Source organism: Oncorhynchus keta, chromosome 37, assembly GCF_023373465.1.
Source record: "Oncorhynchus keta strain PuntledgeMale-10-30-2019 chromosome 37, Oket_V2, whole genome shotgun sequence".
Lineage (NCBI taxonomy): Eukaryota > Metazoa > Chordata > Actinopteri > Salmoniformes > Salmonidae > Oncorhynchus > Oncorhynchus keta.
This window is the reverse complement of record NC_068457.1, coordinates 22684264-22701622: the sequence shown is the minus strand read 5'-3', so window position 1 is coordinate 22701622 and position 17359 is coordinate 22684264. Positions and strand designations below refer to the sequence as shown.

The window sequence follows — 17359 nt, the reverse complement described above, 5'->3', positions numbered from 1 at the left end:
AAGTGAATGATGACAGGCCCTACTGCCTGTAAACACACAGTCCAGTTCAAAGTGAATGATGGCAGGCCCTACTGCCTGTAAACGCACAGTCCAGTTCAAAGTGAATGATGGCAGGCCCTACTGCCTGTAAACACACAGTCTAGTTCAAAGTGAATGATGGCAGGCCCTACTGCCTGTAAACACACAGTCTAGTTCAAAGTGAATGATGGCAGGCCCTACTGCCTGTAAACACACAGTCCAGTTCAAAGTGAATGATGGCAGGTCCTACTGGCTGTAAACACACAGTCCAGTTCAAAGTGAATGATGGCAGGCCCTACTGCCTGTAAACACACAGTCCAGTTCAAAGTGAATGATGGCAGGCCCTACTGCCTGTAAACACACAGTCTAGTTCAAAGTGAATGATGGCAGGCCCTACTGCCTGTAAACACACAGTCCAGTTCAAAGTGAATGATGGCAGGTCCTACTGCCTGTAAACACACAGTCCAGTTCAAAGTGAATGATGGCAGGCCCTACTGCCTGTAAACGCACAGTCCAGTTCAAAGTGAATAATGGCAGGTCCTACTGCCTGTAAACACACAGTCCAGTTCAAAGTGAATGATGGCAGGCCCTTGTGGCAAATGGCTTGTTTGCATGAAGGCCTACTGTAGCTTTGATTGGCTATGGTGCACCATAGCAGTGTCTATTTATTGCAGTGTCTATTAATTGTCCAAACGCACGGCCGCTTTCCCATTCTATATTGCTATAGAATTTTCACAAATGCCTTAATATACGTAGTTCCCAAACATTCTAAGAATGCTCACTTGTCAGAATTTTTTTTTTAAGTGTCATATTCTTTGTGGGAGTGTATATGAACAGATTTTAATAAGATGTCATGTTGCTAAATTGCTGTTGTGTGTAGAACATCTTTCACCATGCACACTGTGCATCATGTTTCAAACTCACACTAATTGGTAGGGTGGAACAATAAGGGTACTGGGCTAATAACCACCCATTGTGTAGAGGACGCCAGGAGTGTGCATGGGAGAGAGTGAAAGAGAGTTCATCAGTGTTCAGGAGCTTGAGGGAGAGAGTGGAAGAGAATGGGAGGAGGGATGGGAGCTTCTGAGGCGGTAGGAGAGCTTCAGAGGAGGTAGGTGAGCTTCAGATGGGATAGGGAAACTTCAGAGGGGATAGGAGAGCTTCAGAGGGGATAGGAGAGCTTCAGATGGGATATGGGAACTTCAGAGGGGATAGGAGAGCTTCAGAGGGGATAGGAGAGCTTCAGATGGGATAGGGAAACTTCAGAGGGGATAGGGGAACTTCAGAGGGGATAGGGGAGCTTCAGAGGGGATAGGGGAGCTTCAGAGGGGATAGGGGAGCTTCAGAGGGGATAGGAGAGCTTCAGATGGGATATGGAAACTTCAGAGGGGATAGGGGAACTTCAGAGGGGATAGGGGAGCTTCAGAGGGGATAGGGGAGATTCAGAGGGGATAGGGGAACTTCAGAGGGGATAGGGGAGCTTCAGAGGGGGGGAATCAGAGGGGAGAGAGCTTCAGAGGGGATAGGGGAGATTCAGAGGGGATAGGGGAACTTCAGAGGGGATAGGAGAGCTTCAGAGGGGATAGGAGAGCTTCAGATGGGATAGGGAAACTTCAGAGGGGATAGGGGAACTTCAGAGGGGATAGGGGAGCTTCAGATGGGATATGGAAACTTCAGAGGGGATAGGAGAGATTCAGAGGGGATAGGAGAGCTTCAAAGGGGATAGGAGAGATTCAGAGGGGATAGGAGAGCTTCAGAGGGGATAGGAGAGCTTCGGAGGGGATAGGAGAGATTCAGAGGGGATAGGAGAGCTTCAGAGGTGATAGGAGAGCTTCAAAGGGGATAGGAGATATTCAGAGGGGATAGGAGAGCTTCAGAGGGGATAGGAGAGATTCGGAGGGGATAGGAGAGCTTCAAAGGGGATAGGAGAGATTCAGAGGGGATAGGAGAGCTTCAGAGGGGATAGGAGAGATTCAGAGGGGATAGGAGAGCTTCAGAGGGGATAGGAGAGATTCAGAGGGGATAGGAGAGATTCAGAGGGGATAGGAGAGCTTCAGAGGTGATAGGAGAGCTTCAAAGGGGATAGGAGATATTCAGAGGGGATAGGAGAGCTTCAGAGGGGATAGGAGAGATTCGGAGGGGATAGGAGAGCTTCAGAGGGGATAGGAGAGATTCGGAGGGGATAGGAGAGCTTCAGAGGGGATAGGATAGATTCAAAGGGGATAGGGGAGATTCACGGGTGTCTATGAGTTCAGGAGGATGTAGGTGTTGGAAGGTGCAGGAGAGTCTGGAGGTGTGCATTAGAACCTAGACAATAGGAGACACCATCTAATAAGAATCGCCCATATTATCCATGGTACTGGAAAGACCTACATTAGTGGGCTTCAGCTCACCCAGACATTTTCCCCTGCTTTACCCACAAGCATATTACTTCCTTACCGCGACAACCATGCCTTATTTCCTGTTTCCTGTCTCCACAGGAAGTCAAGTCAACCTGACGTGCCGAGCGTTCTTCGGCTTCGCCGGGGAGGTCAGTCCGCTCATCTACTGGATGAAGGGAGAGAAGTTCATCGAAGACCTGGACGTGGAGAGGTTCAGAGAGAGTGACATCAAGTAAGACACACACACACACATACACACATCAAGTAACACCCTGTTACACACACACGCACACACACATCGCTTGAGGTCATATGGGAAATACATACGTTCCTGCAGGAACTGTAAAAAGTAAGTTTTCACCAACACACTTGTGATGCTGAGGTATGTTGTAGTGCTATTACCAGGCTGTGGTATGTTGTAGTGCTATTACCAGGCTGTGGTATGTTGTAGTGATATTACCAGGCTGTGGTATGTTGTAATGTTATTACCAGGCTGTGGTATGTTGTAATGCTATTACCAGGCAGTGAACTGTGAAAAATGTTATTACCAGGCTGTGGTATGTTGTAGTTTTACCAGGCACCAGGCTGTGGTATGTTGTAATGCTATTACCAGGCTGTGGTATGTTGTAATGCTATTACCTGATATTACCAGGTATGTTGTAGTGATATTACCAGGCTGTGGTATGTTGTAGTGATATTACCAGGCTGTGGTATGTTGTAGGCTGTATGTTGTAATGCTATTACCAGGCTGTGGTATGTTGTAGTGCTATTACCAGGCTGTGGTATGTTGTAGTGCTATTACCAGGCTGTGGTATGTTGTAGTGATATTACCAGGCTGTGGTATGTTGTAATGTTATTACCAGGCTGTGGTATGTTGTAATGAAATTAACAGGCTTATTCGTCTTGAATTCAGATATTAATGAATCTATATTGACTATACAGCATCTGACCCAAGAGAACCACAGCTGTATATTTTTGTTTTAATAACCCTAAGTACTGTTCTTCTCTAATGAGCCTGTTCACTCATGGGCAGACTGGAAGACACTGTTATTCTCCCATGAGCCTGTTCACTCATGGACAGACTGGAAGACACTGGTGTTCTCTAATGAGCCTGTTCACTCATGGACAGACTGGAAGACACTGGTGTTCTCTAATGAGCCTGTTCACTCATGGACAGACTGGAAGGCACTGTTATTCTCTAATGAGCCTGTTCACTCATGGGCAGACTGGAAGACACTGTTATTCTCCAATGAGCCTGTTCACTCATGGACAGACTGGAATACACTGGTGTTCTCTAATGAGCCTGTTCACTCATGGACAGACTGGAAGACACTGTTATTCTCTAATGAGCCTGTTCACTCATGGGCAGACTGGAAGACACTGTTATTCTCCAATGAGCCTGTTCACTCATGGACAGACTGGAAGACACTGGTGTTCTCTAATGAGCCTGTTCACTCATGGGCAGAATGAAAGACACTGTTATTCTCTAATGTTTATTTTTTATTTTACCTTTATTTAACAAGGCAAGTCAGTTAGAGTGTCTCACCCCACTCTCCCAGGGTGTCTTACCCCACTCTCCCATGGTGTCTCACCCCACTCTCCCAGTGTGTCTTACCCCACTCTCCCAGGGTGTCTCACCCCACTCTCCCAGTGTGTCTTACCCCACTCTCCCAGGGTGTCTTACACCACTCTCCCAGGGTGTCTCACCCCACTCTCCCAGGGTGTCTCACTCCACTCTCCCAGGGTGTCTCACCCCACTCTCCCTCACCCCACTCTCCCAGGGTGTCTTACCCCACTCTCCCAGGGTGGCTCACCCCACTCTCCCAGGGTGTCTCACCCCCACTCTCCCAGTGTGTCTTACCCCACTCTCCCAGGGTGTCTCACCTCCCTCTACTCTCCCAGGGTGTCTCACCCCACTCTCCCAGGGGTGTCTTACCCCACTCTCCCAGGGTGTCTTACACCACTCTCCCACCACTCTCCCAGGGTGTCTTACCCCAGGGTGTCTCTCCCAGGGTGTCTCACTCCCAGGGTGTCTCTCCCAGGGTGTCTCACCCCGGTGTCTCACCCCACTCTCCCAGGGTGTCTCACCCCACTCTCCCAGGGTGTCTTACCCCACTCTCCCAGGGTGTCTCACCACTCTCCCCACACTCTCCCAGGTGTCTCTCCCAGTGTGTCTTACCCCACTCTCCCAGGGTGTCTCACCCCACTCTCCCAGTGTGTCTTACCCCACTCTCCCAGGGTGTCTTACACCACTCTCCCAGGGTGTCTCACCCCACTCTCCCAGGGTGTCTCACCCCACTCTCCCAGGGTGTCTCATACCACTCTCCAAGGGTGTCTTACCCCACTCTCCTAGGGTGTCTTACTGGGAGAGTGTCTTACCCCACTCTCCCAGGGTGTCTCACCCCACTCTCCCAGGGTGTCTCACCCCACTCTCCCAGGGTGTCACACTCCACTCTCCCAGGGTGTCTCACCCCACTCTCCCAGGGTGTCTCACCCCACTCTCCCAGTGTGCCTTACCCCACTCTCCCAGGGTGTCTCACCCCACTCTCCCAGTGTGTCTTACCCCACTCTCCCAGGGTGTCTCACCCCACTCTCCCAGGGTGTCTCACTCCACTCTCCCAGGGTGTCTCACCCCACTCTCCCAGGGTGTCTACCCCACTCTCCCAGGGTGTCCACTCTCCCAGGGTGTCTCACCCCACTCTCCCCCAGGGTGCCTCACCCCACTCTCCCAGGGTGTCTCAACCCATCTCCCAGGGTGTCTCACCCCACTCTCCCAGGGTGTCTCACCCACTCTCCCAGGGTGTCTCACAGGGTGTCTCACCCCACTCTCCCAGGGTGTCTCACTCCACTCTCCCAGGGTGTCTCACTCTCCCAGGGTGTCACCCCACTCTCCCAGGGTGTCTCACCCCACTCTCCCAGGGTGTCTCACCCCACTCTCCCCCACTCTCTCCCAGGGTGTCTCACCCCACTCTCCCAGGGTGGTGTCTCTCAGGGTGTCACTCTCACCCCCACTCTCCCATGGTGTCTCACCCCACTCTCCCAGGGTGTCACACCCCACTCTCCCAGGGTGTCTTACCCCACTCTCCCAGGGTGTCTTACCCCACTCTCCCAGGGTGTCTCAAGGAGAGTTGTGATGTGCCCTAGTAATTCCTATGCACACGTCTCCTCCCTTGTTTGCATGCATATACAGAGGAGGTCAGGAGCATTTATCCTCATACAAGAGAGTCAGGGACACACAGCGCAATAACAACCATTTAAAGGCCATTTACCACAAATGCCTCACCGCACTCTGACAGCTCTACTAGAAAAATGTCACTTTTCCGTCACCAGCCATAGCTATTTCTTCAATAACATCAATGAATGTTTAATGGCATTAGTCAATAATTCAGGTGATCATGCATTCTTTATTATTGCACGGCGTGTGTGTGTTCTCTGAAAGTGATCAGGCTTGCTTGCTTTGCTGGTCTTGAATGCTAAAGTTATACTGAGTGGGCGTGAGCTGAGGAGCTGGAGAGGAGAGCAAGGGAACTCTGGGAGTTCTCTTTTACTTTGATTTGTGGGCGTCTAGTGGGAACAGCTCTGCTCTTCAGCCTTGGAGAAACATATACACATACACACAGACACGAATACACACACACACACACACACACACAGACACACATAAATACATACACACACTCAAACACACACACACACACACGCACACGCACAGGCACACATATACGAACACACAGACACAGACACACACACACATACACACACACACACACACACACACAAATACACACACACACACAAATACACACACAAATACACATGCACAGACACACACACACACAAATACACACACACAGACACACATAAACAGACATAAACAGACACACACATGCACACACGCAGACACACACACAGACACACGCACAGACACACGCACAGACACACGCACAGACACACACTTACATACACACAGACACACACACAGACACACACATACACACACACACACACACAAATACACACACAAATACACATGCACAGACACACACACACACACACACAAATACACACACACAGACACACATAAACAGACATAAACAGACACACACATGCACACACGCAGACACACACACAGACACACGCACAGACACACGCACACACACACATCAAAACACACACACACACACACACACACACACACACACACACACACACACACACACACACACACACACACACACACACACACATACACATGGGCTGAATACTCCATGGATCACTAGTACATATACAGTACCTGTCCAGGGGACTCTCACAGACATGGAGCTGTTGATGCATCTGTCTCTTTGTCTTCACAATCCGTCCATCCGTTCCTCCGTTAATCCAACAGTCCATCCGTTCCTCCGTTACTCCAACAGTCCATCCGTTCCTCTGTTAATCCAACAGTCCATCCGTTCCTCTGTTAATCCAATAGTCCATCCGTTCCTCCGTTAATCCAACAGTCCATCCGTTCCTCTGTTAAACCAACAGTCCATCCATTCCTCTGTTAATCCAACAGTCCATCCGTTCCTCTGTTAACCCAATAGTCCATCCGTTCCTCTGTTAAACCAACAGTCCATCCATTCCTCTGTTAATCCAACAGTCCATCCGTTCCTCTGTTAACCCAATAGTCCATCCGTTCCTCTGTTAATCCAACAGTCCATCCGTTCCTCTGTTAAACCAACAGTCCATCCATTCCTCTGTTAATCCAACAGTCCATCCGTTCCTCTGTTAACCCAACAGTCCATCCGTTCCTCTGTTAATCCAACAGTCCATCCGTTCCTCCGTTAATCCAACAATCCATCCGTTCCTCTGTTAACCCAACAGTCCATCCGTTCCTCTGTTAATCCAACAATCCATCCGTTCCTCCGTTAATCCAACAGTCCATCCGTTCCTCTGTTAATCCAACAGTCCATCCGTTCCTCTGTTAATCCAACAATCCATCCGTTCCTCCGTTAATCCAACAGTCCATCCGTTCCTCTGTTAAACCAACAGTCCATCCATTCCTCTGTTAATCCAACAGTCCATCCGTTCCTCTGTTAACCCAACAGTCCATCCGTTCCTCTGTTAATCCAACAGTCCATCCGTTCCTCTGTTAATCCAACAATCCATCCGTTCCTCTGTTAATCCAACAGTCCATCCGTTCCTCTGTTAATCTAATAGTCCATCCGTTCCTCCGTTAACCCAACAGTCCATCCGTTCCTCTGTTAATCCAACAGTCCATCCGTTCCTCTGTTAATCCAACAGTCCATCCGTTCCTCTGTTAATCCAACAGTCCATCCGTTCCTCTGTTAACCCAACAGTCCATCCGTTCCTCTGTTATCCGTTCCTCTGTTAATCCAACAGTCCATCCGTTCCTCTGTTAATCCAACAGTCCATCCGTTCCTCTGTTAACCCAACAGTCCATCCGTTCCTCTGTTAATCCAACAGTCCATCCGTTCCTCTGTTAATCCAACAGTCCATCCGTTCCTCTGTTAATCCAACAGTCCATCCGTTCCTCTGTTAATCCAACAGTCCATCCGTTCCTCTGTTAACCCAACAGTCCATCCGTTCCTCTGTTAATCCAACAGTCCATCCGTTCCTCTGTTAATCCAACAGTCCATCCGTTCCTCTGTTAATCCAACAGTCCATCCGTTCCTCTGTTAATCTAACAGTCCATCCGTTCCTCTGTTAAACCAACAGTCCATCCATTCCTCTGTTAATCCAACAGTCCATCCGTTCCTCTGTTAATCTAATAGTCCATCCATTCCTCTGTTAATCCAACAGTCCATCCGTTCCTCTGTTAATCTAATAGTCCATCCGTTCCTCTGTTAATCCAACAGCCCATCCATTCCTCTGTTAAAGCAACAGTCCATCCGTTCCTCTGTTAATCTAATAGTCCATCCGTTCCTCTGTTAATCCAACAGTCCATCCGTTCCTCTGTTAATCCAACAGTCCATCCGTTCCTCTGTTAATCTAATAGTCCATCCGTTCCTCTGTTAATCCAACAGTCCATCCGTTCCTCTGTTAATCCAACAGTCCATCCGTTCCTCTGTTAATCTAATAGTCCATCCGTTCCTCTGTTAATCTAACAGTCCATCCATCCATTCCTCTGTTAATCTAATAGTCCATCCATTCCTCTGTTAATCCAACAGTCCATCCGTTCCTCTGTTAATCTAATAGTCCATCCGTTCCTCTGTTAATCCAACAGCCCATCCATTCCTCTGTTAAACCAACAGTCCATCCGTTCCTCTGTTAATCTAATAGTCCATCCGTTCCTCTGTTAATCCAACAGTCCATCCGTTCCTCTGTTAATCCAACAGTCCATCCGTTCCTCTGTTAATCTAATAGTCCATCCGTTCCTCTGTTAATCCAACAGTCCATCCGTTCCTCTGTTAATCTAATAGTCCATCCGTTCCTCTGTTAATCCAACAGTCCATCCGTTCCTCTGTTAATCCAACAGTCCATCCGTTCCTCTGTTAATCTAATAGTCCATCCGTTCCTCTGTTAATCCAACAGTCCATCCGTTCCTCTGTTAATCTAATAGTCCATCCATTCCTCTGTTAAACCAACAGTTCATCCGTTCCTCTGTTAATCAAATAGTCCATCCGTTCCTCTGTTAATCCAACAGTCCATCCGTTCCTCTGTTAATCCAACAGTCCATCCGTTCCTCTGTTAATCTAATAGTCCATCCGTTCCTCTGTTAATCCAACAGTCCATCCGTTCCTCTGTTAATCTAATAGTCCATCCATTCCTCTGTTAAACCAACAGTTCATCCGTTCCTCTGTTAATCTAATAGTCCATCCGTTCCTCTGTTAATCCAACAGTCCATCCGTTCCTCTGTTAATCCAACAGTCCATCCGTTCCTCTGTTAATCCAACAGTCCATCCGTTCCTCTGTTAATCTAATAGTCCATCCGTTCCTCTGTTAATCCAACATTCCATCCGTTCCTCTGTTAATCCAACAGTCCATCCGTTCCTCTGTTAATCCAACATTCCATCCGTTCCTCTGTTAATCCAACAGTCCATCCGTTCCTCTGTTAATCCAACAGTCTATCCGTTACTTTGCATCCATATTAGGAAGTCCCTGGTACCAAATGGCACACCATTCCCTAGATCAGGTGTGGGCAAAGTTAGAGGGCTCTGGTCAAAAGTAAGACACTATGTGGGGAACAGGGTGCCATTTGGGACGAAGCCTCTCAGCTGTCAGACCCCTTCCCTACCTATATTCCATTGGACACATATCCTCATGCTCGGCAGATGTGAGCTAATGTAAAGGTTAGGTGGAACATGGAGTGGGAAAAGCAGTGAAGAGTGGAGATGAGACATTGAAAGGAATGACATTTGGAAACGTCTCTGTAAGCTAGCAGGTTCAGAGTACCTGAAGCAGATCTCTCACTCCAAACCTGGTGATGATTTCATACCAATTAGGCTTGGAATAAATCAACGAAAAAGAGAGGGAGAGAGAGAACGAGAGGGAGGGAGGTAGGGAGGGAGGGAGTAAAATGTCATATTTCTCAGGATTTGATCATTAGTTGCTTATTATATTATTTAATGTGTGCCCGATGATACCCCTCATCCCTGATTTTCTGCTGGGAGCACAATGTTAAGTGAGCCCCGTTTGGTCTCACTAAAATGATCCATAGCCTATACAAGCCTTTCTCAAATCTCAGTCTGTGGAGGAATGCTTTCCAGTCTGCAGCATATTTATCTTGAAAATTATATATATATTTTTTGTGGTCTCTGACATATTTGACTCAAATAAATACGTGCAGTGGTACTACTTGTGCAATGCGCTGAACTATGTAGGCAGCAGTAAACAAATTGTGTTAGCCATGACTAATTATAGCTACACCAAACACACACACACAAGCTAGCCCTGCTGCTCAGCCTGCACTCTCTCTCTCTCTCTCTCTCTCTCTCTCTCTCTCTCTCTCTCTCTCTCTCTCTCTCTCTCCCCCTCTCTCTCTCTCTCTCTCTCTCTCTCTCTCTCTCTCTCTCTCTCTCTCTGGATTTGTTTCAAATAACAGCTGCCCGCCAAACCCAGTCTGTGTGTTATGTCAGACTTGCCTCAGCCGATATGCTATGAAGCCATCGAAAATACGCAGACATTTAGAAGCAAAGCTTCCACATCTCAAGGATAAAACAGACTAATTTTTTTTTCAAACCAAACAAACAAAAATGCTGCACAATAATTTCACAGACAATGAGAGTTCACTGAAGGCTTCATACTCCCTCTCTCATAACATTTCACTATAGTTGAAAAGCTGGTCATGCCCTCAGTCGTGGATGCTTGCCCAGAGGTTTGATCTGCTGCTACAAAGATCAGTGAAATCCCACGTTCCAATGACACTGTCATGCGTAGAATCCAGGATCTGGCCGATGATATAGAATCACATGGAGGTTTTAGACAGAGCCCGCACATCAAATTGGTTTGTAATCCAATTAGATGAGACGGCTGACATTTCAAATGCCACTTCTTGTATATATTAGCTACATATACGAAGAATGTCTTTCTTACAGAGAGTTTCCTCAGAATAAAACTACAGGTGAAATATTCTGTGTTCTGAACGAGTACATCACGGGACATGGATTACGATGGGACCATTGTATCGGGATCTGTAGGCCTACGGACGAGTCTACTGCTCAACCAAAACCATGCAGGTGACATTTTTCAAGCAAACAATAAAATTGCCAATTTCAAGAAAAAGCTGGGCACCTGGAGAGACAAAGTGGATAGAGGCATTTTCTCCCATCTATTCTCAACTTTAGATGTTTGCTATAGGCCTACAACACAAACAGGTATGGGACCACCAGGCTGATGCTTGCTGCAACAAAATGGAAATATCGCAGCAGACTGGCTGTTGAAAACACCTTCACAACTCCCGGGTGTCCCTGGCACAAACAAGATTGAGAAAGGCTGGCCTATAATATAGGCTATACTAAGAGCATGTTCGGAGAAGCACATGTGTCACGGATCCCTCTGGAACTTTCATTGCACACACCTGGCCCCTATTCCCACTGATTGTATTTGTGTATATGTGCCCTTTGTTCACCATGGTGCTGTCGGTTATTGTTGCAATGTCCGTTGGTGCTGTGAGTACCTGTGCTGTGTGTTTTGGGCTTTCGGGCCCTTGTGGATTGCGCAGATGATTACGGGTCTAGTCCCGTGTGTTTTTTATTCAAGGTATTCTTCGCTCTTTTGTTTGGGTTTCAACTCTGTGTTTTATGTACTTGTTTGTTTGGTCTTCGTCCCCGTGCCTTTACACGTCACGGCGTAATTTGGGGTATAATTTGTTAAAATATTACGCATTCCTGCGCCTGTCTCTCTTCATACCAACGTGACAGCAGGGAAAAGTTATATTTCTAAGAAAACGTACTTCCTTCCCAAGTGTTTTTGCTGCTGGGATGCTGTATATACAACTAGGCTACACTGCATTACACACTGCATTGGATAGGCGTTCCCAATGACTGTGCTGTGTATGGTGGCACTTCAGGAGGCCAGTCAATTTGTCCCAAAAAAATGCATTATCTGTGCAAGTGGACTAGGCCTACTGATGTCCTGTTCAGCTTGAGAGGGAGAGTGGGAAGATGAAGAGCTTACTATTGCTATAATTAATTAGAATGGAAACAAAACGTTTCGTTGCCCGTAATGAAGCTATTTATCAGAGTTATTGACCTCAAAAAAGCCTAATTCGAGTAATTTACATAAACTACTGTTCAAAAGTTTGGGGTCACTTAGAAATGTCCTTGTTTTTGAAAGAAACAAAATGTTTTGTCTATAACATCAAATTGATCAGGATTGTCACGCCCTGACCTGAGATATCTCTGTTTTCTTTATATTTTGGTTAGGTCAGGGTGTGACTCGGGTGGGTACGCTCGTTCTTGTATTGTCTATGGTTTTTTGTATGTCTAGGGTTTTGTAGGTCTAGTTGATTTGTATGTCTATGGTGGCCTGATATGGTTCTCAATCAGAGGCAGCTGCTTATCGTTGTCTCTGATTGGGGATCATATTTAGGTAGCCATTTTCCTTTTCTCTGTTTGTGGGATCTTGTCTATGTGTAGTTGCCTGTCAGCACTCGTTTGTATAGCTTCACGGTTCATTTTGTTAGTTTGTTCAGTGTTCATTCTTTAAATAAATAAGAATGTAAGCATACCACACTGCGCCTTTGTCCGATCCTTTTAACGAACGTGACACAGGAATACAATGTAGACATTGTTAATGTTGTAAATGACTATTGTAGCTGGAAACAGCTGATTTTTTATGGAAAATCTACATAGGCGTACAGAGGCCCAGTATCAGTAACCATCACTCCTGTGTTCCAGTGGCACCTTGTGTTAGCTAATCCAAGTTTATCATTTTAAAAGGCTAATTGATCATTAGAAAACCCTTTTGCAATTATGTTAGCACAGCTAAAACTTTTGTTCTGATTAAAGAAGCAGTAAAACTGGCCTTGTTTAGACTAGTTGTGTATCTGGAGCATTAGCATTTGTGGGTTTGATTACAGGCTCAAAATGGCCAGAAACAAAGTCCTTTCTTCTGAAACTCGTCAGTCTAGTCTTGTTCTGAGAAATGAAGGTTATTCCATGCGAGAAATTGCCAAGAAACTGAAGATCTCGTACAACGCTGTGAACAACTCCCTCGACAGAAAAGCAAACTTGCTATAACCAGAATAGAAAGAGGAGTGGGAGGCACCGGTGCACCGTAAACTAGTGATGCGGATGGCCGTAAACTAGTGATACGGATGGCCGTAAACTAGTGATACGGATGGCCGTAAACTAGTGATGCGGATGGCCGTAAACTAGTGATGCGGATGGCCGTAAACTAGTGATGCGGATGGCCGTAAACTAGTGATGCGGATGGCCGTAAACTAGTGATGCGGATGGCCGTAAACTAGTGATGCGGATGGCCGTAAACTAGTGATGCGGATGGCCGTAAACTAGTGATGCGGATGGCCGTAAACTAGTGATGCGGATGGCCGTAAACTAGTGATGCGGATGGCCGTAAACTAGTGATGCGGATGGCCGTAAACTAGTGATGCGGATGGCCGTAAGCTAGTGATGCGGATGGCCGTAAACTAGTGATGCGGATGGCCGTAAACTAGTGATGCGGATGGCCGTAAACTAGTGATGCGGATGGCCGTAAACTAGTGATGCGGATGGCCGTAAACTAGTGATGCGGATGGCCGTAAACTAGTGATGCGGATGGCCGTAAACTAGTGATGCGGATGGCCGTAAACTAGTGATGCGGATGGCCGTAAACTAGTGATGCGGATGGCCGTAAGCTAGTGATGCGGATGGCCGTAAACTAGTGATGCGGATGGCCGTAAACTAGTGATGCGGATGGCCGTAAACTAGTGTGCGGAAACTAGTGATGCGGATGGCCGTAAAAACTAGTGATGCGGATGGCCGTAAACTAGTGTGATGCGGATGGCCGTAAGCTAGTGATGCGGATGGCCGTAAACTAGTGATGATGTAAACGTGATGGATGGCCGTAACTAGTGATGCGGATGGCCGTAAACTAGTGATGCGGATGGCCGTAAACTAGTGATGCGGATGGCCGTAAACTAGTGATGCGGATGGCCGTAAACTAGTGATGCGGATGGCCGTAAACTAGTGATGCGGATGGCCGTAAACTAGTGATGCGGATGGCCGTAAAAGTGATGGATGGCCGTAAACTAGTGATGCGGATGGCCGTAAACTAGTGATGCGGATGGCCGTAAGCTAGTGATGCGGATGGCCGTAAACTAGTGATGTAAACGCGGATGGCCGTAACTAGTGATGCGGATGGCCGTAAACTAGTGAATGGCCGTAAGCTAGTGATGCGATGGCCGTAAACTAGTGATGCGGATGGCCGTAAGCTAGTGATGCGTATGGCCGTAAACTAGTGATGCGGATGGCCGTAACTAGTGATGCGGATGGCCGTAAACTAGTGATGCGGATGGCCGTAAACTAGTGATGATGGCCGTAAACTAGTGATGTGATGCATCAGAAACGGATGGCCTATGGTGATGCGGATGGCCGTAAACTAGTGATGCGGATGGCCGTAAACTAGTGATGCGGATGGCCGTAAACTAGTGATGCGGATGGCCGTAAACTAGTGATGCGGATGGCCGTAAACTAGTGATGCGGATGGCCGTAAACTAGTGATTGGATGGCCGTAAACTAGTGATGCGTAAACTAGTGATGCGGATGGCCGTAAACTAGTGATGATGCCGTAAACTAGTGATGCGTAAAATGGGCGTAAACTAGTGATGCGGATGGCCGTAAGCAGTGAACTAGTGATGCGGATGGCCGTAAACTAGTGATGGATGGCCGTAAACTAGTGATGCGGATGGCCGTAAACTAGTGATGCGGATGGCCGTAAACTAGTGACGTAAACTAGTGATGCGGATGGCCGTAAACTAGTGATGATGCGTGATGGATGGCCGTAAACTAGTGATACGGATGGCCGTAAACTAGTGATGCGGATGGCCGTAAACTAGTGATGCGGATGGCCGTAAACTAGTGATGCGGATGGCCGTAAACTAGTGATGCGGATGGCCGTAAACTAGTGATGCGGATGGCCGTAAACTAGTGATGCGGATGGCCGTAAACTAGTGATGGATGGCGGATGGCCGTAAACTAGTGATGGATGGCCGTAAACTAGTGATGCGGATGGCCGTAAACTAGTGATGCGGATGGCCGTAAACTAGTGATGCGGATGGCCGTAAACTAGTGATGCGGATGGCTAGTAGTGATGCGGATGGCCGTAAACTAGTGATGCGGATGGCCGTAAACTAGTCCTTTACGGATGTAAATAGTGATGGATGGCCGTAAACTATGTGATGCGGCCGTAAGCTAGTGATGCGGAACTAGTGATGCGGATGGCCGTAAACTAGTGATGCGGATGGCCGTAAGCTAGTGATGGATGGCCGTAAGCTAGTGATGCGGATGGCCGTAAGCTAGTGATACGGATGGCCGTAAACTAGTGATGCGGATGGCCGTAAGCTAGTGATGCGGATGGCCGTAAGCTAGTGATGCGGATGGCCGTAAGCTAGTGATGCGGATGGCCGTAAGCTAGTGATGCGGATGGCCGTAAACTAGTGATGCGGATGGCCGTAAGCTAGTGATGCGGATGGCCGTAAGCTAGTGATACGGATGGCCGTAAACTAGTGATGCGGATGGCCGTAAGCTAGTGATGCGGATGGCCGTAAGCGAGTAATGCGGATGGCCGTAAGCTAGTGATGCGCTGGTCAGCTGTTTGTTCACCCCCACCCACCTGCAATTGATGATAACCCATCCGCAACCGCCTGACTATTTGTGATAAAGTAAACATCTGAGGCCCACACCCAACTCTAACCTGCAAATATCTAAAATGCGCTGTACAGTTGTCTTTTTTCTCTTGAAAATGTATTGAGCAATTACAAAACTAAATGTGAAACAATGAATGGACATCTTGTAGGCTGTGTGGGCTAATATCCTATACTGGTATATGAATTAATATAATAACATAATTCCCCAACCTTAACCCTAACCTTAACCATTCAGAGTTCATGCCTAACTTAACCTTAAACACTTCGCAATTTGATGTTTAGAACAGTTCAAACTTTCACATTTGAGAAACATGGATGAACGTCTAATTCTGATTTGAGACTGTGAGAGCTTGTTGGATTTGATCCAGGTATCTCGCATTATAAATACATTAGTCCTTTACTGGAGCCCTGCCAGAGTGCTAGGGATGTGGCTTGGGTTATGATGTGGGTTAGGGGTATGATGTGGGTTAGGGGTATGATGTGGGTTAGGGGTATGATGTGGGTTAGGTTTATGATGTGGGTTAGGGTTATGATGTGAGTTAGGGTTATGATGTGGGTTAGGGTTATGGTTATGGTGCGGGTTAGGTTATGATACGGGTTAGGTTATGGTGCGGGTTAGGGTTAGGGTTATGATTCGGGATATGGTTGCAGGTGCGGGTTAGGGTTAGGGTTATGGTGCAGGTTAGGGTTATGAGACGGGTTAGGGTTATGGTGGGTTAGGGATAGGTTATGATTCGGGATATGGTTATGGTGCAGGTTAGGTGCAGGTTAGGGTTATGGTGCGGGTTAGGTTATGGTGCGGGTTTAGGGTTATGGTGCGGGTTAGGGTTATGGTGGTTAGGGGGTTAGTTAGGTTATGATGCGGGTTAGGGTTATGGGTTAGGGTTATGATTCGGGATAGGGTTAGGGTTATGATGCGGGTTAGGGTTATGATGTGGGTTAGGGTTATGGTTATGGTGCGGGTTAGGGTTATGATGTGGGTTAGGGTTATGGTTATGGTGCGGGTTAGGGTTATGATGTGGGTTAGGGTTATGATTCGGGATAGGGTTATGGTGCGGGTTAGGGTTATGATGCGGGTTAGGGTTATGATGTGGGTTAGGGTTATGGTTATGGTGCGGGTTAGGGTTATGATGTGGGTTAGGGTTATGGTTATGGTGCGGGTTAGGGTTATGATGTGGGTTAGGGTTATGATTCGGTTAGGGTTATGATACGGGTTAGGGTTATGGTGCGGGTTAGGGGTATGATGTGGGTTAGGGGTATGGTGCGGGTTAGGGTTATGGTGCGGGTTAGAGTTATGATGTGGGTTATGGTTATGATGTGGTTTAGGGTTATGATCCGGGTTATGGTTAGGGTTATGGTGCGGGTTAGGGTTATGATGTGGGTATGTGTACTATATGTTGTCTCCATATTCATTATGGAAATCCACAATTTCATCCGCTATTGGCTTTGAAATAATAATGGAAATTAATCTATAAGAGTGTTCTCTGTAGAGAATCCGGTAATACAAGAGATGGGGCATTTGGCACAATGTTTCACGACAGGGATATTTTACATACACATTACATCAAAGATAATTAAGGACTGCGTCCTCGTCTTCTAGAGATGTGGTCTCCATCTACAGTGAGTCTGAAGAGCCCTTGCAACACGGATG

At 47.3% G+C, this 17359-nt stretch overlaps 1 protein-coding gene across 5 annotated transcripts in view; it reads left to right on the top strand.

The window, feature by feature from the left end:
• LOC118374172 (interleukin-1 receptor accessory protein-like 1) overlaps positions 1-17359 on the top strand; it is a 433725-nt gene that overhangs the window by 345127 nt on the left and 71239 nt on the right. For all 5 annotated transcript variants that reach the window (XM_052499785.1, XM_052499788.1, XM_052499786.1 and 2 more), the window contains exon 7: positions 2499-2631. In XM_052499785.1, coding sequence (XP_052355745.1) covers positions 2499-2631 — 133 coding nt within the window. The remainder of the gene's footprint in view (positions 1-2498; positions 2632-17359) is intronic.